The sequence below is a fragment of the Narcine bancroftii genome, chromosome 10 (assembly GCF_036971445.1).
Source record: "Narcine bancroftii isolate sNarBan1 chromosome 10, sNarBan1.hap1, whole genome shotgun sequence".
NCBI lineage: Eukaryota > Metazoa > Chordata > Chondrichthyes > Torpediniformes > Narcinidae > Narcine > Narcine bancroftii.
In genome coordinates, this window is record NC_091478.1 from 95,440,046 (window position 1) to 95,462,284 (window position 22,239).

Genomic DNA, 22,239 nt, shown 5'->3' on the forward strand with positions numbered 1-22,239 from the left:
ATTTTCTGTTCTTATCAGTTCTGTCAAGGGTTCTATAGCTAACGCGAACAGTGAGGAAGATAGTGGACATCCCTGCCTAGTTGACCTGCTTAATTTAAATTGGTTTGATATATATCCATTTACTGTCACCTTCACCAATGGTTCCTTATATAATGCTTTAATTTCTCTGGTAGGTTGAACCTCTGTAGTACTTTGAATAAATAATTCCATTCTACTCTGTCAAAGGCTTTCTCTGCGTCTAAGGCAACCGCCACTGTTGGCGTCTTGTTTCCTTGTATTGCATGGATTAAGTTAATGAACTTACAGATATTGTCCGTTTGTCTTCTCTTAATAAATCCAGTTTGATCTAGTTTTACTATTTTTGGTACACAGTCGGCCAATCTGTTTGCTAATAGTTTAGGTATTATGCAATCACATATTCAAAGCTGCTTCCTTCTGGTAATCTCACTCTGTTTCCCAATTTATCCTTTAAATAAGTTTTCAGTTGATGATATGCAAACATTGTATCATGAGTTATTCCATATTTGTACTTCAACTGTTCAAATGTTAATAAATTATTTCCCAAAAAACAATTATCTATTCTTTTGATTCCTTTTCTCTCCCATTCTCTAAAGGAAAGGTTGTCTATTGTAAAATGGATTAGGTGGGTTTTGCGTCAATAGTAATTTTGGTATTTGGTAATTTGTTTTTTTTCCTTTCTAAGTGGATCTTCTTCCATATATGAAGTAAATGATGCAATACTGGTGAGCTTTTATATTGCACCAGCTTTTCATCCCACTTATATTTATTGCTACCCTCGGTTTCCCCCCTTTCCACAAGAATTTCCTGATTATTCTCTTTAGTTCATTAAAGAATTTCTCTGTTAAAGGAATTGGTAACGATTGAAATAAGTATTGTATCCTTGGGAACATGTTCATTCTAATGCAGTTTACCCTCCCTATCAACGTTAGCGGCAATTCTTTCCAATGTTCTAACTCTTCCTGCAATTTCTTTATTAGTGACTGATAATTTAGTTTGTACAGGTGGCTTAAGTTATTATCTAACCTGATACCTAGGTATCGGATTGCTTGTGTTTGCCATTTAAATGGTGATTCTTTTTTAAAATTCTGTATAATCCGCGTTACTCATTGGCATCACTTCACCTTTATTTGCGTTGATCTTGTACCCTGATATTTCTCCATACTCCTTCAATTTCTTATGTAATTCTTTTTTTGATATTTCTGGTTCTGTTAAGTATACTATGATGTCATCTGCAAATAAGCTGATTTTATACCCCTCCTTTATTTTTATCCCTTTTGTTTTACTTTCTGTTCTTATCAGTTCTGCCAATGGTTCTATTCCTAAAGTGAACAATGAGGGGGATAATGGACATCCCTGCCTAGTTGACCTACTTAATTTAAATTGGTTCGATACATATCCATTTACTGTTACCTTCGCCAACGGTCCATTATATAATGCTTTAATCCAATTTATATATTTTTCTGGTAGATTGAACCTCTGTAATACTTTAAATAAATAGTTCCGTTCTACTCTGTCAAAGGCTTTTTCTGCATCTAAAGCAACAGCCACTGTTGGCTTCTTATTTCCTTGAACTGCATGAATTAGATTAATAAGTTTACAGACATTATCTGCTGCTCGTCTTTTCTTAATAAATCCAGTTTGATCGGCCAATCTGTATGCTAATAATTTTGCTATTATTTTATAATCTGAGTTAAGTAGAGATATTTGTCTATATGATGTTGGTGTTAATGGATCCTTCCCATTACTGAAATTATTGCTGTCTTACATGAATCTGGCAAGTTTTGTGTTTCTTCTGTCTGGTTCATTACTTCCAGTAGAGGAGGAATTAATAATTATTTAAATATTTTATAGAATTCTATTGGGAATCCATCGTCTCCTGGCGTTTTATTGTTTGGCAGCTTCCTCTATTTCAAATGATTTTATCAGTTCGTTTTGTTCCTCTTCTTCCAATTTCGGCAGTTCAATTTTAGTTAAAAACTCTTCTTTTTTTAATCATCTTTCCCCTCGTTCTCAGTTTGGTATAATTGTTCATAAAATTCCTTAAAGTTCTCATTAATCTCTATTGGGTTATATGTAATTTGATTGTCCTTTTTCCTTGATGCCAATACAGTTCTTTTAGCTTGTTCTGTTTTAAGTTGCCAGGCTAATATTTTATGTGTTTTTTCTCCAAGTTCGTAATACTTTTGCTTTATTTTCATTATGTTCTTCTCAACCTTGTACGTTTGTAATGTTTCGTATTTTATTTTTTTGTCCGCCAATTCTGTCCTTTTCGTTATATCATCCCTTTTTACTAGTTCCTTTTCTGTACTTACTATCTCCGTTTCCAATAGCTCTATTTCCCCATTGTAGTCCTTTTTCATCTTAGTTACATAACTTATTATCTGCCCTCTAATTAAGGCTTTCATAAAACATACTCAAGGATTGATATGTTTTTGTTGTTGGCCCATATTCAAGGGAGAGTCAGGAAAACAAAATATAAAGCTAGATTGTTATCTGATCATTCATCCCTGTTATTAGCAATAGAACTGGAGGACATCCCACTAAGAACATATAGATGGAGGTTAAACTCCACGTTACTTAAAAGGCAGGAATTTAGAGAGTTTATTGAATGCCAAATTAAAACATATTTTGAAATAAACATGGAGTCAGTGAAAGACAAATTTATATTATCTTTGGCTTGGCTTCGCGGACGAAGATTTATGGAGGGGGTAAAAAGTCCACGTCAGCTGCAGGCTCGTTTGTGGCTGACAAGTCCGATGCGGGACAGGCAGACACGATTGCAGCGGTTGCAAGGGAAAATTGGTTGGTTGGGGTTGGGTGTTGGGTTTTTCCTCCTTTGCCTTTTGTCAGTGAGGTGGGCTCTGCGGTCTTCTTCAAAGGAGGTTGCTGCCCGCCAAACTGTGAGGCGCCAAGATGCACGGTTTGAGGCGTTATCAGCCCACTGGCGGTGGTCAATGTGGCAGGCAACAAGAGATTTCTTTAGGCAGTCCTTGTACCTTTTCTTTGGTGCACCTCTGTCACGGTGGCCAGTGGAGAGCTCGCCATATAACACGATCTTGGGAAGGCGATGGTCCTCCATTCTGGAGACGTGACCCATCCAGCGCAGCTGGATCTTCAGCAGCGTGGACTCGATGCTGTCGACCTCTGCCATCTCGAGTACTTCGACGTTAGGGGTGTAAGCGCTCCAATGGATGTTGAGGATGGAGCGGAGACAACGCTGGTGGAAGCGTTCTAGGAGCCGTAGGTGGTGCCGGTAGAGGACCCATGATTCGGAGCCGAACAGGAGTGTGGGTATGACAACGGCTCTGTATACGCTTATCTTTGTGAGGTTTTTCAGTTGGTTGTTTTTCCAGACTCTTTTGTGTAGTCTTCCAAAGGCGCTATTTGCCTTGGCGAGTCTGTTGTCTATCTCATTGTCGATCCTTGCATCTGATGAAATGGTGCAGCCGAGATAGGTAAACTGGTTGACCGTTTTGAGTTTTGTGTGCCCGATGGAGATGTGGGGGGGCTGGTAGTCATGGTGGGGAGCTGGCTTGAATATGAATATTCCTTCTCTCTTGGGTGCTACCTCCTCCATATATCTATAAGTTTCATTTCCTGCATTGATTTAACCATAAATTTGGCACTTTATTCTTTTTGCTTGTGTTTAGTCCAGTTTTATCCAACATTGGATCCAAATTAAAATCCCCACCTATCAATATTTCCTTGTGTATCTTGTATAAACTTTTAATCCTCTTCATTAGGTGCATATATATTGAGCAAATTCCAAAATTCTGAATATATCTGACACTTTATCATTACATACCTGCCTGCTGGATCTATTATTTCCTCCTCTATTTTGATTGGAATATTTTTATTAATTAATATAGATACACCTCTAGCTTTTGAATTATATGATGCTGCCACTACTTGTCCTACCCAGTCTCTCTTTAATTTGTTATGTTCTACTTCAGTTAGATGCGATTCCTGCACAAATGCTATATCTGTTTTTTTTTCAGTAAATTTAATAGCCTCTTCCTTTTAATTTGGTTATGTATTCCATTAATGTTTATAGTCATATAGTTCAACATGGCCATCTCATATCCTGTTTACACCTCATTTCTGCTTCCTCACCACCACCATCCTCCTTTTCCCCATTTTCATCTCTCAGTTTTCCCTTTTTAAACTCAATGTATGACAACACATTTAAAACATAAAATACTCCAGCAACTTCCACATCCAATATTATCTTAACCCCAAATATTCCCCCCCCCCCCACCGAGTTGCCCCTTATCCCTTTCCATTTGGATTACGAGCCTGTTCACAAGTGTCAACTGATTTCGCAGTGATGGTCCCCCCACCCCCCAGAAAACACTTTTTTTAAAATACATATAACAAAGTTCTCCCTTTTTTCCCTTACTTCCTTCCTTCCCTTCTTTAGTTCTTTACATATACATTGTTTTTACATCTTTATATATACACTTTATCGCCGTTCTTCATTCTTCTTACATCTCTTCATCTCTCCTTCTGTCCTGCAGGCATTCTGCAAATTATTGTGCTTCCTCCGGATCCGAGAACAGTCTGTTTTGCTGCCTGGGGATAAATATTTTAAGCACAGATGCATGTCTTAACACAAATTTATAACCTTTTTTCCATAGGATCGATTTTGCTGTATTAAACTCCTTCCTCTTCTTTAAGAGTTCAAAACTTGTGTCTGGGTAAAAAAAATATTTTTTGACCTTTGTATTCCAATGGTTTATTATCTTCTCTAATTTTATTCCTTGCCTACTCCAGTATATTTTCTCTTGTCGTGTATCTCAAAAATTTTACTAAAATGGATCTTGGTTTTTGATGTATCTGTGGTTTTGGAGTTAGTGTTCTGTGTGCCCTTTCTATTCCCATTTCTTCCTGTATTTCTGTCGTTCCCAGGACCTTCGGGATCCATTCTTTTATAAATTCCTTCATATCTGTGTCTTCTTCTTCTTCCTTTAGGCCCACTACTTTTATGTTGTTTCGCCTACTATAATTTTCCAACATATCAATTTTCTGAGCTAACAACTCATGTGTCTCTTTAATTTTTTATCACTTTCTTCCAATTTTCCTCTCAAGTCATTTACTTCCATTTCTACAGCCGTTTCTTGTTTTTCCACATTTTCTACTCTTTTCCCTATTTCTGTCATGACTAGTTCCAATCTTTGCATTTTATCTTCTGTTCTTTTCATTTTTCTTTTAATTGCACTAAATTCTAATATCAACCATTCTTTTAATGCTCTCATTTGTTCTTCAAAAAAAAGCTTTATCTATACTCTGTCCATCTGTTTTACCTTCTATTTCTCTGTGAAGATCTTGGTCTTCTTCTTCCTCTTCTTCTGTGTCTGTATCTGTATTTGTGTCTTCTTCTCTTTGTATCTGTGTCTCTTCTGATTTTTCTGATGAGTTGCTTGTCTCACTTTGTCGGGCCTCTTCTTGCTTGGCCTCTTGCTGTGGGTCCTCCCCTTCTGAGCTGCTTATCTGTTGGGCCTCCTACTGCTGCTCCTCTTGCCGTTCACCCTGTTGACTTTCTTTCTCACCTGGTACTTCACTCCCTCTCCTGCCACTTTCCTCATCTTCCAGCTGAGAGCCCTGGTGTCGGGTGTCCCTCAGCTGGTTGTGCAGTGATTGCCTGCTCCTCGGCTGAGCCCCTCTCCCGTCGGTGTTTTCCTTTACCTTAGATTGAGCAGTTGCTCAGAGTGCCATTTTTGCAGTCCACCAGTCAGGTGGGTCGCAACTCCACAGGGCCGACACCAACCTCGGAGATCGGGCGCTCTTCTCCACCACAGCTCCCTGTTCCTTCGTGCAGGTAAGGCCTTCTCCTTTCTTTTCCGGTGTCTTTTTTCTTTTTTTCCCCGTTGTTGCTACTTTTTCCTTCTTAGGTGCCATCTTCTTTCTCTTCTCTGCAACTTTATCTTTTATTTCTTATATTTTATATTTGTTGAACTTTGTCTTTTCTTGACTTTTTTTTCTTCTTTTCTGGAGAGGGCTGGTTTTACCCTACCGGCCACTACTCCATCACGTGACTCCTCCCAGTACCGCTTCTCGAAGGGCACAGAGAAGGCAACAGTCTTTCCTTCGCAGTCAGGGAGTCTAACACCAAAGGGCGGTGGGGGTGTGGAACAAGTTGCCTGAGGGAGATGGGAGGAGGGTACAATTGCAATGATTTAAAGAGGTTTAGACAGGTACATATGGGAAAGGTTTATATGGACAGGGGCCAATGCAATGTCGTTCGGCCAAAGGGCCTGTTTCTCTAACTACGATCAGGTTCTGGGTGAGTCCTTGCATGCAACAGGTTTGGTAGGAGCTCACTATCAGCCACCATTCCCTTCATACAATCACCATTAAACCTTATGCAAATTTCTATCAGAGCCCCACTGATGGATGAGACACGTGTGGCAGCCACCCAATACACATCAGAATACCAGCCTAGTTGAGGGAGGAACACTGCAGGCCCAAGGAATTACTACACACAGTTGGGGAGATTGGGGACAGGCCAGAGCTATGGCCTCCATCCCCAGGCAACTCAGGACACCAAGAGGTCTGCAGGCTCTGGGGGGGGGTCAATGGTGAGCAGATGTGGGGGAAGCAACTTAATTCATCACTGTTCAGTGGTGTTGGCTGCTGAGCTCGTGAGCTGAGTACCAATTAAACCACTCACATGCCTGCTCTCACAAGCACCTTGAGAGAACAATTACTACCTCGCAGCTACAGGGACCTGGTTAATCCTGACCTCTGGTGCTGACCCTGAGGAGTTTACACACTCTCCGTGACATTGGTTTCCCTCTGAGGTGCGAGCTCAGTGGGTTATCCTCAGTGTATCGGTGAGTCTGAAGGGGGATAATGTAGGAATGGAGTAAGTGGATGCTTGACATGACGGTCTGTAGGGCTCATTTCCGTCCGGCCATTACGAGAGGAATCTCCTCCCCCCCCCACCCCACCCCCCACCACATCAGGCAGGTGGGACGCTGATGCACGGCAGTGAGCGAGGAGAGACCACCACTGCCCACTGTGCAGACACTCACCAGGTCAAACAGCAGCTTCATCACCTCTTCAGTGACCAGGTTCTTGGAGTAATCCAGGAGCATGTCTCCATCGTCCGTGCTCAGCTGAAGACTGTGGGCAGAGAATGCACAGGGTTAGCATACAGTCTACTGCACCAACCCATTCCACCTCACCCCCACCGTAGGGATTGTGGCACAGGGGGGGTACCGGCCCAGCAGCAATGTCAGTGTTGAGGGGACCTTGTCCAGATGTGCTCAGTTGTACAGCAGCTGGCAGCATCTGACTGAACAGTGGGGATCCAGTGGACAGTTCCTGCATGGGGGAATTAGGGGAATCGGAGGTTCTCTGGGAGAGGATCTGAGGATTCAGTGAAATACGCATGGTGTATTTGGCCCATCAATCTCTTTCCTTCTGAAATCATTCACCCTTTCCCTCCAGAGCAGGGTGCCACAGGAAAGGCTGACCCTTGTGCTCTGCAGGTGCTGCCCCACACACTGAGATGCTTGTTTACCGTCCGGGTGCTGACTGCCTCCAACCTCACCTCACCCAGCGACCAAGGTTAAAGCGAAGCACCCCCTGTGGGTGAGGCAGTTTGTCTTCCCCTACACACAACTCCAGCCCCGGGAGGTGCTGGCCGGCCTGTGGGATCTCGAGACAAACGAGTAACACAGCAGCCAACCACACCCCTGAGTTCACCTTCCGAGGAAGGTTGACAGTCCACACTGAAAACTGGATGGGGGTCGAAGAGCGAATTGGGTGATTCCGTGACTGTTCAATTCCTCAATCACCAATAACTATCATCTTCAATCCAAGGGCCACATTCACCGTGGTACAGTGAAGACCAACAGTCCAGCTAATAAACGCCGAAATTGTAAAGCAGTAAAACCACACCACAGTTACAGAAAGAGATCAATGGGGACACAACAAAGGCATCTGGTGTGGGGCTCATTCAGGAGTCTGATAAGAACGGTCCTTAAATCTGATCTCACACTTGTGAATCTTCCTAATGGAAGGAAGGGGAACAGAGTGAGGCTTTAATCCATTGGCTGATTTTCTGAAGCAGTGGGAAGTGTAGACCAAGTTGATGGAGGGGAGAGGGTGATGGTCTGAGCTGCATTCACAAGTTTGATCACAAACTTGGCATTGTTGATCCAAGGCATTGCGTGAAGCGCAACTTCGTGCACCTCAAGATCCCACAGGCTACTTCTGCTCCCACACAACCAGTCTCCAGGGAACTGGTTCTGTACCTGATACCGTTCACCCAAATGAAGGGAAGGCAGGCAATCAGGTAACAGGAGCTATCCATTTAACGCCAACACTCCCACCAACCATCCCCAGTCAAATGAAAGGTCAGATTCCAGCAATACACTGACCCAGCTTTGCTCCCGAGCTGCCAGACGCAGCATTGGACAGCTGTAGCTTAGAGATGACCAGCTGCCACCACCCTTGGATCAGTAAAAGGCTGACCCAACAAAGAGCTGCACTACTGAAAGGCTGGTATCAAATGATTCTGCTCACTGGGCCAACACAGAATACAGGCTCAGGTTACAAGGAGAAATTGGATAGGCTGCGACTTGGTCGAGACTTCGAAAATCAAGAGGAGCATAGATAAGGTGAAAGGTCAGTTGAGGAGAATCTAAAACTAGAGGAGTACAAATTTAAATGGGACCGAAGGTTACGCAGTGTGGAGGGTATGTAGAGCAAGCTTATGGGGAAAGAGAGGAGTTGAGGCTGTTACAACTTTTAAAAGAATTTATTCAGGTTCATGGACAGGAAAGGTTCAGTGGGATGGGGTCAGCATGGACAAGTTAGGCTGAAGGATCTGTCAGTGCTGAAAGACTATCAGCCCCAACTTGCAGCAAAGCCATCACCCTCACCCTCACACTGAGGGCAGCCACTTGTAGACTACCCTTCATTCCACCAAAGCAGATCACTACTGTTCCTGGTTACCCTGGAATCCCCTCCCCAACGGCAATGTGGGAGCACCTGCGGCAGGTCTCTGGGGCAGGTCTCTGGGGCAATTAGGGTTAGGCAATAAATAACATACCACACACACATGGACGAAGGAGACTGGTGCAGACTCCCCCCCCCCACCCACCCCCGCCAGAGGGTGCAGCCTCCAAACCCCTCCCCCACCTCCAGCCAGGGTGAGGGGGGGCACACCTGCCAACCCCCAACCCTGCTGGGGAGCACAGCCACCAAACTCTACCTCCCCTCCCCCCACAGGGCTATGCTCAACAATGTGACAGGCTGTCCTTCATTAAACCACACCTTTCCAGAATTTAATCACAAAAATCAAAGCACGTCTTGAACAATGCAAACTTCAATCACACAGAGAAAAACCCGACAGCTCTTGTGTCATAGTTCTACAGCACAGAAACAGGCCCTTAGGTCCAGCTTGCCTATGCCATAGTCTCATTTATCTGGGTTTGGCCCACATCCCTCAATCTTTCCCATCCATGGACCTGTCCAAATGTCTATTAAATGTTACAATCATCCCCACCTCTACCAGTTACTGTGACAGCTTGTTCCATGTCCCCATCACCCTTTCTCGGTGTATAGAAGGTGCTCCTCAGGTCCCTTTGAAATCCTTCCCTTCTCACCTTCAGTCTATGCCCTCCAGTTTCAGATTCAGCCATTTACCTTGCCTATACTCATGATTGTATAAACCTTCATAAATGTCCTTCCTCAGCCTCCTACGCCCCAGAGAGAAAAGTCTTTAGAATTCAGGCCTACCATCCCTGTAACATTTTCCTTAATCTTGTCTGCTCCATTTCCAGCTCTCCCCTGCTCAGCTCCTGTATTCAGGCTCTCCACTCCCTTGGCCAAACTAAAAGGTGGGGCTGGGCGGAACATTGCTGGTGGTCTCACCTCCTGACATTTCAAACCATTTCTGTAGAAACCTGATTGCCTTTCAGTGCACAGAGGAAACTGGACAAGCTGCAGGAATGTAGTCCAAGAACTATCCAGCACCTGCCATTCCACCCCATCGTCCTGGACTTCACAGGACAGAGACAAGGGGAAGAAACAGGAGCAAGCCATTATCTTACTAAATGGGTTTTTTTTTTAAATTCTTCCCACATTCTCCATATGAAGAAAGGTTGGATAGACTAGGCTTGTACTCTCTGGAATTTAGAAGATTGAGGGGGGATCTTATAGAAACATAAAATTCTTAAGGGTTTCGACATACTAATTACAGGTAGGTTGTTTCCAAAGCTGGGAAAAACTAGAACCAGGGGTCACAGTTGACGGATAAGGGGGAAATTTTTTTAGGACTGAGATGAGGAAAAATTTCTTCTCTCAGAGGGTGGTGGATCTGTGGAATTATTTGCCACAGGAAGTCGTTGAGGCTGGTTCCTTGTCAATATTTAAGAGTAGGTTAGATTTGGCCTTTGTGGCTAAGGGGATCAAGAGATATGGGGAGAAGACAGGAACAGGGTACAGATCAGCCATGATCATATTGAATGACGATGTAGGCTTGAAGGATCAAATGGCCTACTCCTGCACCTATTTTTCTATGTTTCTAACACATCTACACAAGCAATTAGACCAGAAGACATCAGAGTGAAATTAGGCCATTCGACCCATCGAGTCTGCCTGCTATTCCACCATGGATGATTTACTGTACTTTTCAACCCCATTCTCCTGACCTCCACAGCCATGAATTTCCTCTGAATAAAGAAATTCCTCGCTATCTATGTACAAATTCCACACAGAGAGGCTCCCAAGGTCAGGACTGAACCCTGGCTTCTGGAACTGCATGGAAGCAGCTCTACTCACTGTGCCCCAATGGTGCGGTCAGTGATTGTGGTTGAGCAGGCGCAAGGACCAAGTGATCCATTCCCCGTGTTAGACCTCTCCTCAACTCACTCCTGATCTGCCCGAGGGGAACTCCCCTCTATTTCTCCTGCTCAATTTCAGCGTTGAGGCCACAAATTGGGCTCATTAGAGATTGTCGACTCCTGGTGAGATCTATCCTTGCAAATCCCAGGAGCGCGTTTCTGAACCGATACAGGCTGCAGGTTCAAGTTAAAACATACAGCACGGTTTCCCGATCGCTAGCCCTCCCTGTAAAGGCGTTGTGCTAAGCGCTTGGCCAACCGTGCCGGCCCTTTCAGTGAACAGATTAAAGGCTGGATGGGAGGATTAAAACCTGTGCCACAATTCACAATCCCACCGTCTCTCCCTGTTACAGGGCACAGGTCTTTCTGCCTCTCACGCCAATCCTTTAAGCACGTCTCCCCTAACACCCGAGAAGGACGTCTGTTCCTGACAGGAAGCTTTACAACGGACTCCTCTTTGGAAACCTAGTAAAATCTGGCCGTGGACGCGCCCGATGAATTAGGTTGAAGATCACCGCGGATATCAGATTCCTGTGAGATTTCGCCGCACCTCCAGCAAACCTCGGTCCGACAGACGGACGAGACACCACGCCAGTGACGAAGCAGAAAGCGAGCGCCGTGCAAGGCAGCACGTCTTCATCCATGGACTGAAAGGGGGGGGGGGGTCTTCTCCGGCTGCCCCATCCTCCCGAAGAGACCCCCATCTCAATAGACCACAAGGCGTGCATCCCCTTAGCCCTAGCTCCCGGGGGTTGGGTCTGTTCCTCAGGACACCTCGACCTTGAGTCGCCGGGGTCGGGCACAAAAAACTGTCAGCACCTCCTGAGGCGAAGGGGAAATAACCCTTTAAGACCCCGTCACCCGGAGGGATGGAACCCCATCACTCGGAAACGTGAGCGCCACACTTACCTGAAGTTGCCGAAACGGTTAGGGTCGGCTTCGAACAACTTCCGCAGGTTAAGGCCGTCGCTGTGCTGCTTGTGCCAGTCGGCCAGGACCTTGTAACAGGTATCGGCGGTGAGAGAGGGAGCCATGGCGTGCGGGTAAATGGGACCTGCGAGCAAAGAGAATCTGCTGCTTGCACTTCGGGGCCCGAACGAATGCTTCCCACTCCAAACTGCTACAGTGTATCCGGGCAAGGTGCTGGCTCCGCCAATTAGCAGCGTCCGAACCGCCGACTGCCGGCGCGCTCAACCAATAGTTCTCTGGGGCGCGTCTGATGTCACAATACCATGTAGAAGTGGCTGGTCATGTTGCACCCTTTCGAAGCAACGCTGTTGCATTAGGCCCCTTTCACACCGCCAAATAAGGTGGGTTGAACCGGCCAATTTAGCGGGTCCGTAGCGGGTAATCTTGGGGTTGTGAAAGGTCCCAACTGGGTCGGGCGACCGGACTTGCCTGCGTGCGTGCGACAGCCTGGCGGGAAAAAGGTCAGTGTGGTCAGATAGTTTAGAGATAAAGGTCAGTGTGTTCTTCTTTGGTAAACTTTTAGTGTAGTTTGTAGTGTAGTGGAAGGATTTTAGTGTAGCTTTTAGACTAGTGTGTAGTATTGTTAATATTGTCTGCTTTGGAAGTATTTTAGTGTATTTTTAGTGTAGTGGAAAGACTCTAGTGAATCTTCGAAAACAGACTTTTACTGTTTTGATAATGGCAGCCTACTGGGGGGATGGAGAGGTGCGGGAGCTGCTCTCCATAAGAGCAGAGATGGCCAAACATTTTACTCGCACTGTAAAAGATGGCCTAATTTATCAGAGGATAACCACCAGGCTCAGGGAGGCAGGGTTTTTAAGGGACAAAACCCAAGTTATAAATAAACTGAAGAATATGCGCAAGAGATTTCTTCAGCTGAATGATCACAATCGTAGGAGTGGAAGAGGGCGGATGGAGTGGCCTTACTTTGATTTGGCCTACCAGATCTGGGGTGTCAGCCCATCGGCATCCCCTGTGGCCCTGATATCAAAGATGGAGAGGCCAGAGTCCAGCGAGAACCCATGTCCCACCGAGACAGCCACCTCCAGCGAGATATCCACCCCCAGTGAGACCCCTGTCCCCAGCAAGCTGGGCTACCATAACAAGACTGGTCACCTCAGTGAGACTGGCCAACCCAGTAAGATGGACAATCCCAATGAGGCGGCCCCCATCAGCGAGATGACCTCGGAGCCCATGCTCTCAACCAGTGTGAAGGACATGTCCACGAACGTCACAAATGCCTCCAGCAGGTTCACGGCAGAGCCACCACAGCAGCCAGGTAAAACTGCATTGCGCACGAACACAATTTTTCCAAAGTGTTTCCTCAGTGTTTGCCCATGAAGAAGCCATCTAACTTATTTCACGTGTTCCATTGCTCTGCAGGATCGGAGAGGAGGGGGAAGAGGAGGAGACTCACCCGGTCGCAGGAGGTTACTGCGGAGATCCGAGGGCTGCTGATGGAGATCGACCAGAAAGACCAGGAGCGTGACCGCCTGCGTCATGAGAGGAGAGCAGAGCGGGAGGAGAGGATGCAGCGTGCACACCATAGTGTGTGGGAGCGCAGCATGGATCGGTTTGCAAGCATGATCGCAAGCCTTCAACGTGATATCCAGGAGCAGACTGGCATGATGCGTGAAATGCTGCGTATGATGGGCTCTCCTGCACGCCCCCCTGCGCCACAATCCTCCCTCCACCCTCTGCCCTCCCCTGATTCAAGTGGGAGAGGTTGATGGAGGAGTGTCAAGGAGCCCTGGCTTCCTCCTGCTGCCTACCCTCCCTTCACACATCCCCTCTCCCTGCCCCGTGGTGGAGCGAGCATGCCCCCACTCCCTCGGTGAAGACGTACAGTCTGCAACCTTTGCTGGGAGGGCCCGCGTGTCTAAAGGTTAAAGGATGAAATCCAATCTGAAGGAGGAACTTGCCTTCAAATAGATAACTGTCCTTTCATCCACGACAGTGTAAAAAGTGAAAGGGTTGCTTTTATTTAGTATTTTTTATTGTCTTAACGAGCGATGATACACACAAAATAGTGTTAAACTGGAAAGGATGCAAAAAATAATTTGAATTTCTGTCTCATGTCATATTATGCTCATTAGTAGTCATTACTATTGTAGTTCGTGTATTTTACCAATCTGTATAGGGCTGCAGAAAGTAAGAATTCTATCTATACATTGTATCATATAAAAAAAACTATCATGTGTATATAAAGATTATCACAAGGGTGACAGGTTTGAATTAATACAGAGAGGCTGGGTCGGCTGCCACTTTTTCCCCGGAGAGAAGGATGCTGAGGGATGACACAGAGGTTTATAAAATCATGCGAGGCATGAACGAAGTGAATGGTCAGTCTTTTACTCAGGGTACAAGAGTCCAAACCTAAGGGGTGCAAATTGAAGGAGAAAGGTGAAGGGTCCTGGGGGTGGTGAGTGTGTGGAACAAGCTGCCAGAGGAAGTGGGACTATTTTGACGTTTATACATTTGGACAGGTGCATGGATAGGAACGCTTAGAACAAAACAGTTCATGATTGTGCAGAGGATAATGTCCAAACCCAAACTTAAGAGGGATGTGGGTCAAATGCAGGTGAATGGGACTGGCTTGGTCGGCATGGACAAGTTGGGCCGAAGAGCCTATTTCTGGGCTGTAAATTTTGCCCTCTACTCTTTGAGGCAGGACATTGCACTCTGTCAAATCAATTCCAGCAAATCACCATCTGGGTTACTCTCTGCAAAGTGATGTAAGGGAATGCTGACAATACTCTTCAGTGGTTTACACTCCCTTGGGATTGAGGGCCTCTTCCATCTGCTTCAGGTGTGTAGGTGCCCAGGTGACGGATAAATTGTTGAAGTACAGACTCATCCACAGTAGGGCAGGATATGCCTGACAGAGCAGGTGGGTGACTGGTTGGAGGTTATGCCATGCACTGACAGGTGCTTAATGCTATCCAGAATTTTCAGCACTTTTAAGTCCAGTTTATTGTCATCTGATAGTACAAGTACAACCTGATGAAATGGTGTTCTCTGGTCCTCGGTGCAAAACATGCTGACATAAAACCAGATAACATATGTATAGACAAACAATACACATGCAGGACAAGTATTCATGAACATCTACACACACACACACACACACACACACACACACACACACACACACACACACACATATACTTGTGGTATCATGAATATGAGAGTCTCGGATGGTCAATGTGAGTAGTTCCTTTGGTTGTTCAGCGTTCTCACTACCCATGGGAAGAAGCTGTTCCTCAGCCTGGTGGTGTTAGCCCAATGGGAGCAGCTAAAAGATGCTGTGTGCTGGATAGAAGGGATCCTCACTAATTTTGTGTGCCCTTTTCAGACAATGATCTTGGTAGATCTTGTCGTTGGGGGGGGGGGGGAGACTCCCGTGACCCTCCCTGCTGCTTTTATGGTCCTGTGGTTTGCCCTCTGATCCATTTCTCTGCAGCAACCGTACCACACTGTGATGCAGCCGGCCAGGACGCTCTCGATAGAGTTCTGATAGAAGGTTTACATGATGGTGGCTGGTAGCCTTGCCCACTTCAGTCTTCTCAGGAAGTGCATTCACTGTTGCACCTTCCTGATAAGTGAGGAGATGTGTGTCCACGATAGGTCACTAGTTATGTGAATCCAAGGAACTTGGTACTGACCACTTTCTCTACTACAGTTTTGTTGATGTGTAGTGAAGGGTGGCCATTCCTGGTCCTCCTAAAGTCCATGATCATCTCCTTCACCTTGTCCACGTTGAGACTCAGGTTGTTATTCTCACACCATTTTATGAGATTTTTCACTTCTCTGTAGTCCGACTCATTGTTGCTGATGAGGCCAACTGCTGTGGTGTAATTTGCAAACCTGATCACACTCTCTGTTGGAGCTGATGTGGTGATGAAATTGAGGGTTAGTAGCATGAACAGGAGCAGCTGACATACAGCCCTGAGGTGCGCAAGTGCTCGACCCGTTAGGAAGTCCAGCATCCAATTAGAGAGAGGGGTGTTGAGTCCCAGCTTCTCCACCAGCCTCTGGGAAATGACCATATTAAGTGCCAAGCTGATGTCAATGAGCAGCAGGCCTGGTGTATGAGGGGTCGTTCTCCAGGTGGGTCAGGACGGAGTGAAAGGGTAAGGCTATAGCATCGTCTGTGGAACAGTTTCTTCTAGAGTGAATTGAAATGGGTCCAGTGTCTCTGGGAGGTGTGCTTTGATGCATAATGGAGGAGGTTACAGGGTGGAGTCATTGAGGCCTGTTATTGTCACCCTCTTGGTGGTAATCAGTGCAGGTGAGGTACCACATCTCATCCATGATCGCACTCAGCACCGGCTCTCCTCAACGATTCTGTCCCTTCCTGCAATCCCTCTTCCTTAACATGCTGTCCTTGCTTGGTACTAACTGACCCTTCTTTTCACTGTAATGATGTTCTTTAAGTGGCTGTTTGAATGTTAGAGATCCGTAGCAGTCTGCTTGCAGAACCCTGTACTAGGTATTTTGTGACAAATAAACCAATACTTAGCAATGTAAGCAGAACCGGGCATTATCATTAACAGCCTTGGCTCCACCCAAAACATCAAACATTCTTTGTCTCCCACTGATGCAGCTCGCCCTGCTGAGTTCCTCCAGGTTCCAGAATCCACAGTCTCTTGTGTCTCTCTAGACTTTATCACCACTAATTACACCAGCATAACTGCAAAAAAATGGTGGAAACGTTCAGTAAGTCCAAGAGTGTTAAAACAGTGTTAAAACAGGCCCTTGTCCATACTGTCAGGTTGTCTGTCTAAACCCATTTGCGTATCCCTCTCACCCTTGCTGTCCATGTACCTGACTAAATGTCTTTTATTGTCCCAAACATTATGGTGCCCTGAAATGAGGGGACTACATATACAAAGTATTGTAATTTCTACATGGTCAAACCAAAATGTATACAAATAACTTGAATAAAATCCAGAATGTGTACTTTAATTCCATGTGAATTATTTGATTACAAATTTAAAACTGTGGAGCTCAGGGACAATTGAAGGAAAAAAGTGTATTTGTCCCAACATAATGGAGGGCACTATATATTCGTCAGTGACCTCGTGGTGTTGCAGAAGCCGAGGACTGTCGCATGGCACCGGAAAACGGGTAATCCACCCCCTCCCCCCCCCGTTTGAGAATGAGAAGCAAAGCAGATGACCCATGGGATGGTGACCATGGCAGTGGACTAGTGAGAGACTCTGGGGCTGAAGGACACACAGGCGGCGGGTTGCTCGTAGTTCAAGGGGTGGAATCCATGCAAGCTGTGGGCTGCTGGCGACTGGGGTCAAGGGCCTTGCAGCAGGCTGCAGAACTCTGGAGACTGGCTGAAGGGGTACCAGGTATTGGAACTGAGATGTGAGAGAATGCGAGGACGTTGAGCCCGGATTGCCGATAGTTTGGTGGCTGTGGAGGCTGCAGGAGCCCTGGAGTCGAATCTATGGACTCTCAGGGGATATTCTCTTCTGCTTCTTTTTCTCTGTAAGGGGTGCCGTGCAATTTCTGCTGATAGCTCAAGGAAGTTTTGTGTAATATCACATTCTCTGTTTTATTACGTGGCAATAAAAGAACCTTGATCTTGAAACTTGAATTTAAGGTGAGAGGGGAGAGATGTCAAGGGGCCTGAGGGGCACCTTCTTCACACTGAGGGCTGGGGGTGTGTGGGATGAGCTGCAGAGGAAGTGGTAGAAATGGCGACTGTGGCTTAAAAGTCATTTGGTCAGGTAGATGGATGTTCAGAGGGATGTGGGCCTAATACAGGGAAATGACTCGAGCTTAGGTCAGCATGGATGAGTTGGGCCAAAGGGCCTGTTCCTATGCTGTATGATTTTATGACTGCATTGTACATTCATGGTCCTCAGACACACATCGTGCACACATCTGGTTTTTTCCTCATTCCACATTATGATTTTGTTTAGATATTATCAATCCATTGTTAATCTATCCCTTTTTTGTGTTTTCTTTTTAAAATATATTTATTGAATTTAATTAAAAAAACATACACACATATAAATCCAACTATAAGAAAAGACAGATAATTTGTTCTTCTCAAATAGTACCTTAACCATACATAGTATAAACTGTGTGTATCCTTCTCAACCCATTTTGTCAAAATATCTCAAAAGAAAAAAAACAGTAAAGAAAAAAGGACCACTCCCTCCCAGTTAATCGAACCCCTCCCTCTAAACCAGGTTAACTTGCATATCAAATATACATAGGAAACAAAAGATGACGTTCGGAAACCAGACAGCACTTCTGAGGAGCAGCCAATATGCTCCATGAACGGGCCCCAGGTCTTCGTAAAAATTCACTGTGCATCTGATTTATTTTCTAAACTTAGGGAGGACGTAGCTTCCTGTAACCAGTGAGTATGAGTAGGGTGGAGCGCTGTCTATCCATTTCATCAAAATTGCCCGTCTCACTATCAATGAGGTAAAAGCTAAAATTCGCTCTGAGATGAAGTCAAAATATTTCTTCTTCTTGAGAAAACCAAATAAAACAATCTTGGGGCCTGGTTCTAATCTGATCTTAAAAATGACTGATAAAGTTTGAAAAAAAATTACAAAAATTTTCTAATCTAGGGCAAGCCCAAAACATATGGATCAATTGAGCCTCAAAAATATTACACTTTTTTTTGAATATTTTATTTTTGATTTTCCAAAGACTTGTGCAAATCCAATTAACAAAAATATTATATTCTCTTTCCACGTAATATGATTTATTTCCCTTCCCTATCCCTTAAATTACACAAATGCCAAAATATAAAAATGCAAACATACAGAAACCACCTAAATACTGACAAAGACAACAATCCCCTTCGAGGCCAGAGGACCTCGGATGTTAAATAAAGACAAAAATTTTACACTTGGTACATATTGAATCGATATCAGAATAGATGGGAGGTAGATTAACTTTTGAAATATGTGCTCTTTGCACCATTTTGAATTGCAGCAAACAATGTCATGCACAGAAGGAGCATTCATTAATCAGATTTAGAACAGTGCCCCAAACCTCATCTGTAAGTGACAAATCCAAGTCATGTTCCCAATCACTCTTGATCTTAACTAGTGAGGCTTTTCTCGTCTATGAGAACATTGAAAGTCAAAAAATAAATCAAGAATGTTTGTTGATTTTCAGAAATCCGTGGAAAATCAGAGAACTTGGACTGAACAAAATGTCTGATTTTTTTTTGTCTTTTGCCAGAACAGTTTTATTTGTAAAATATTCCAGTCACAAGCAACTATTTCTCACTGATCTGCTCCGGCATAATTCTGATGATGCCAGAATCACCTGGATTAGTAATGGAGAGTGTGTACACCTCCGCAGTGTTTACCATAAGTAGTACTTCGCTCAATATTGTTGCTTCTGTAATGATGCAGACCAGACTTAGTCAACATGGCATAGTATAGAATTCCATTTCTGATTTCTTCAGGGCTGTCCTTCACACGACCTGCTCTTGGCCTGTCATGGCAGCCAGGCACAGCAGATGGCGGTATCCACCAACACAATGGTAGAGGTGACCAAATTTACAGATGCTCAAACGTTTCTTTTTATTGTCAAATAATAATACACAATAATATATGATATGCTTCCACCATTTGCCTGCTTAAAGGCAAACTAAGATTGCCATGAACATTGCTTAGCACCCCCAATAATAAGAGAAAGAGAAGCATAAGAGATCCTCTTCAGAGACACTGAGGGTTTGTGGATTTGCCACCAGCACTTCTGCAGCCTCATAGACTCCTGTTCAAACCATTGGCAACCCGAGCTTCAGATTCAAGCCTCTGATATGATCAGGAAGTTTTCAATGCCTGAAGGCCCTTCAAGGGCCCTTCTTGCTCTCAGCACCTTCTTTAATTCTGGTTCCGATACTTGGTTCCTCATGAGCTGGTCTCCATCAGCCTGCAGCCTGGTGTGAGTCTTTCGACTGCAAACCACCAACAGCCCATAGCTGCTGCTGAGCCCCTCATTGGTCCACTGCTGTGGTCACCTTTCTGCATGGTACGCTGCCCAAGACAGGTGCTGACATGTTGAGCACAGATCTCTGAGGTTGCTAGATGTTAGAAAAAAAACACGGTCATCTCCTCTAACATACTGTTTAAAGCCTGTATGGAGCCATTGGCATCATGACCGGGCAGTTGGACCCTGCAGAGAAGGGTTGTGTCTCAGTTCTGCACCAGTAGCAGTGTTGCTGTTACCAGCAGCTCCAGAACCGCCATTTTTTAGGGGTCTAGTGCAGATCACAAAAGAGCTGGAAAAACTCAGCAGGTCACACAGCATCTGTTGGAATTAAAAGGTTATTGATATTTTGGGTCTGGGCACTTCGTCACGACATCGAGTGAAGCTGCCTCCACCCAGTGAAGGGCTTGGGTTTGTGGGGTCAAACAGCAGCTGATCAATGCCTGCTGAGCTCAGGCCTGCAGTGGTGGCACGGAGCCCTGTGGCTGGGAATATTACAGCCGGCAGCATTCCCTTACAGTGAACTTGTTGTAACGGAAGACCAACAGGTTTCAGGGAGACCAGAATGGGCCTTTCACCCAACTGATGATCAATATCATCTCCTTGTGTGTATCCAGGATCAGCTGGAGGTTCAGACAGTCCTCTGTTACGTGATTATTTTGGATGAACTTCAACGAGAACCTTGCATCCTTTTCCTGACATTAACGTGAATGGCTACAGTTAGTGCCAAACCTGGGCCATCATGGGCTCCAACCTCCTGTCAATTGAATACATCTATGTGAGGTGCTGCCTCATGAACCCAACATCATAGGACCCTTATCTCCCTGGTAAAACCTCTTCTCACTGCTACCTTTGGGCAGAAGGTACAGAAGCCTGAGGTCTAATGCCTCTGGGATCAAGAGCAGTTTTTGCACAACAGTTATCATGCTCTTGAACCTAACCCTAACCATAAATTACTCTGTAGATCTGCTGCACAACTGAAAGGTCCCATGATGTCAAAGGAGTGGGTGGGATGGATGAGTGGAAGTCCGAGATCCATCACCCTCCTTCCCTGGTCCACCAATCACCTCCTGGCTGCTGGGTGAATGGAAGTCTGAGATCCATCATCCATTCTCTGGTCCACCAATCACCTCCTGGCCGCTGGGTGAATGGAAGTCTGAGATCCATCATCCATTCTCTGGTCCACCAATCACCTCCTGGCCGCTGGGTGAATGGAAGTCTGAGATCCATCATCCATTCTCTGGTCCACCAATCACCTCCTGGCCGCTGTCTCACCTCTCTATACCCCCAGTCCTGACGCAGAGACATAACTGGAGACATCGACAATTCCTTTTCCCCACTGATGCTGCTCGACCAACTGAGTTCTCCAGCAGATTCCAGCATCTGCAGTCTCTTATGTATCTTATCCTATCCCCTTTCTCCACAAATGCTGCCCGATCTGCCAGGTGCCTCTAGCATAATCAACATCTGCAGTCGTTCTGATTTTTGGACAACAGCAGCGGCATTAAGTGGCCCAGAGCAAGCTGCTTCTCTGCAAACGTGCCAGCAGGGGGAGGCATCCATCAGCCCCACTCTCCAAGGTGCATGGTTGTGGGACAACCTCATGCACGAGGTGCCCTGTGTCAGGGTACTGACAGGGCTAGGTCCCCTGTCCTGTTCTCTGTCAAACCTATCCATTTGCAGCGTGTACAGAATCAGGCCATCTACTGCATTGAAACATGACATTGCTCAAAGTACCACTGTTTGCGAGACGTTTGACCACATCTGGTCGAGTATTGTTGAAATGGAAATCTGTATGTTGGATAAAATATTTAATTTTGAAAAAGAAAACTGCATTGAGCAGCATAAGTTATCGGAGAATCTAAATGTGTGTGAGAATGAATATGAGTGATGTGTGCCTGCATATCTATTTTTATGTGGGTAAGTGTGAGTTACTGTATACGTGTTTATGCATGAATATGTGTCGGTACATAGGGGTGTGTGTGTGTGGGAGAGAGACTGTGGTGACAGACTGTTGTAAACTCACAAAATCCTTGTTGAGTTGCTTCCTGAGAAATGTCCTTTCAGACAAATGATAGTCAAAGCTCCCCTTTTCCTTTTCTAGGGGAAATAAAGCGAGTGGCTTTCACAAAGCTTCCAGAACCCTTTTGTGGTTCAGGCGAAATGATCCTGACAATGGTCACAATCCAAATGCACTATTTCTCTGCTTCCAGAAGCCTTTCGTGGGTCAGCCATTCAAAGTGACCTTCCCTTTTGGTCACGGTGTGGTACATTAATTCCCCTTCAAAAGTGACTGTTCCTTTGGCCACAGTGGGGTATACGTTCTCCTGACAGAAAGAAATCAGACAAATTGTCTCTTACCTCATGAGGCCACATCAGCACCGTATCCCTTCAAAGAGATGTTTCTCCAAGT

At 45.2% G+C, this 22,239-nt stretch overlaps 2 protein-coding genes across 2 annotated transcripts in view; one reads left to right on the forward strand and one right to left on the reverse strand.

The window, feature by feature from the left end:
• Window positions 1-12,090, reverse strand: part of LOC138745005 (glucose-6-phosphate isomerase-like) — a 34,602-nt gene extending 22,512 nt beyond the window's left edge. The window contains exons 1-2 of the mRNA XM_069902011.1: window positions 11,787-12,090; window positions 7,056-7,146 (exon numbers count right to left, since the gene is read on the reverse strand). Of these exons, the coding sequence (XP_069758112.1) occupies window positions 7,056-7,146; window positions 11,787-11,911 (216 nt within the window). The 5' untranslated portion in view covers window positions 11,912-12,090. The remainder of the gene's footprint in view (window positions 1-7,055; window positions 7,147-11,786) is intronic.
• Window positions 11,689-15,009, forward strand: LOC138745007 (uncharacterized). Its single transcript, XM_069902015.1, has 2 exons — window positions 11,689-13,125; window positions 13,230-15,009. Exons 1-2 carry the CDS (start codon window positions 12,525-12,527, stop codon window positions 13,574-13,576), a joined length of 948 nt encoding a protein of 315 aa, XP_069758116.1. The 5' UTR covers window positions 11,689-12,524; the 3' UTR covers window positions 13,577-15,009.
• Window positions 15,010-22,239: the final 7,230 nt, after the last annotated feature.

What these genes read in the sequence shown, in the direction of transcription:
- LOC138745007 (XM_069902015.1), top strand. Translation starts at nt 12,525, where the DNA reads ATGGCAGCCTACTGGGGGGATGGAGAGGTGCGGGAGCTGCTCTCCATA. An exon ending in AGAGCCACCACAGCAGCCAG is followed by an intron (nt 13,126 to 13,229) that starts GTAAAACTGCAT and finishes ATTGCTCTGCAG; the next exon opens with GATCGGAGAGGAGGGGGAAG.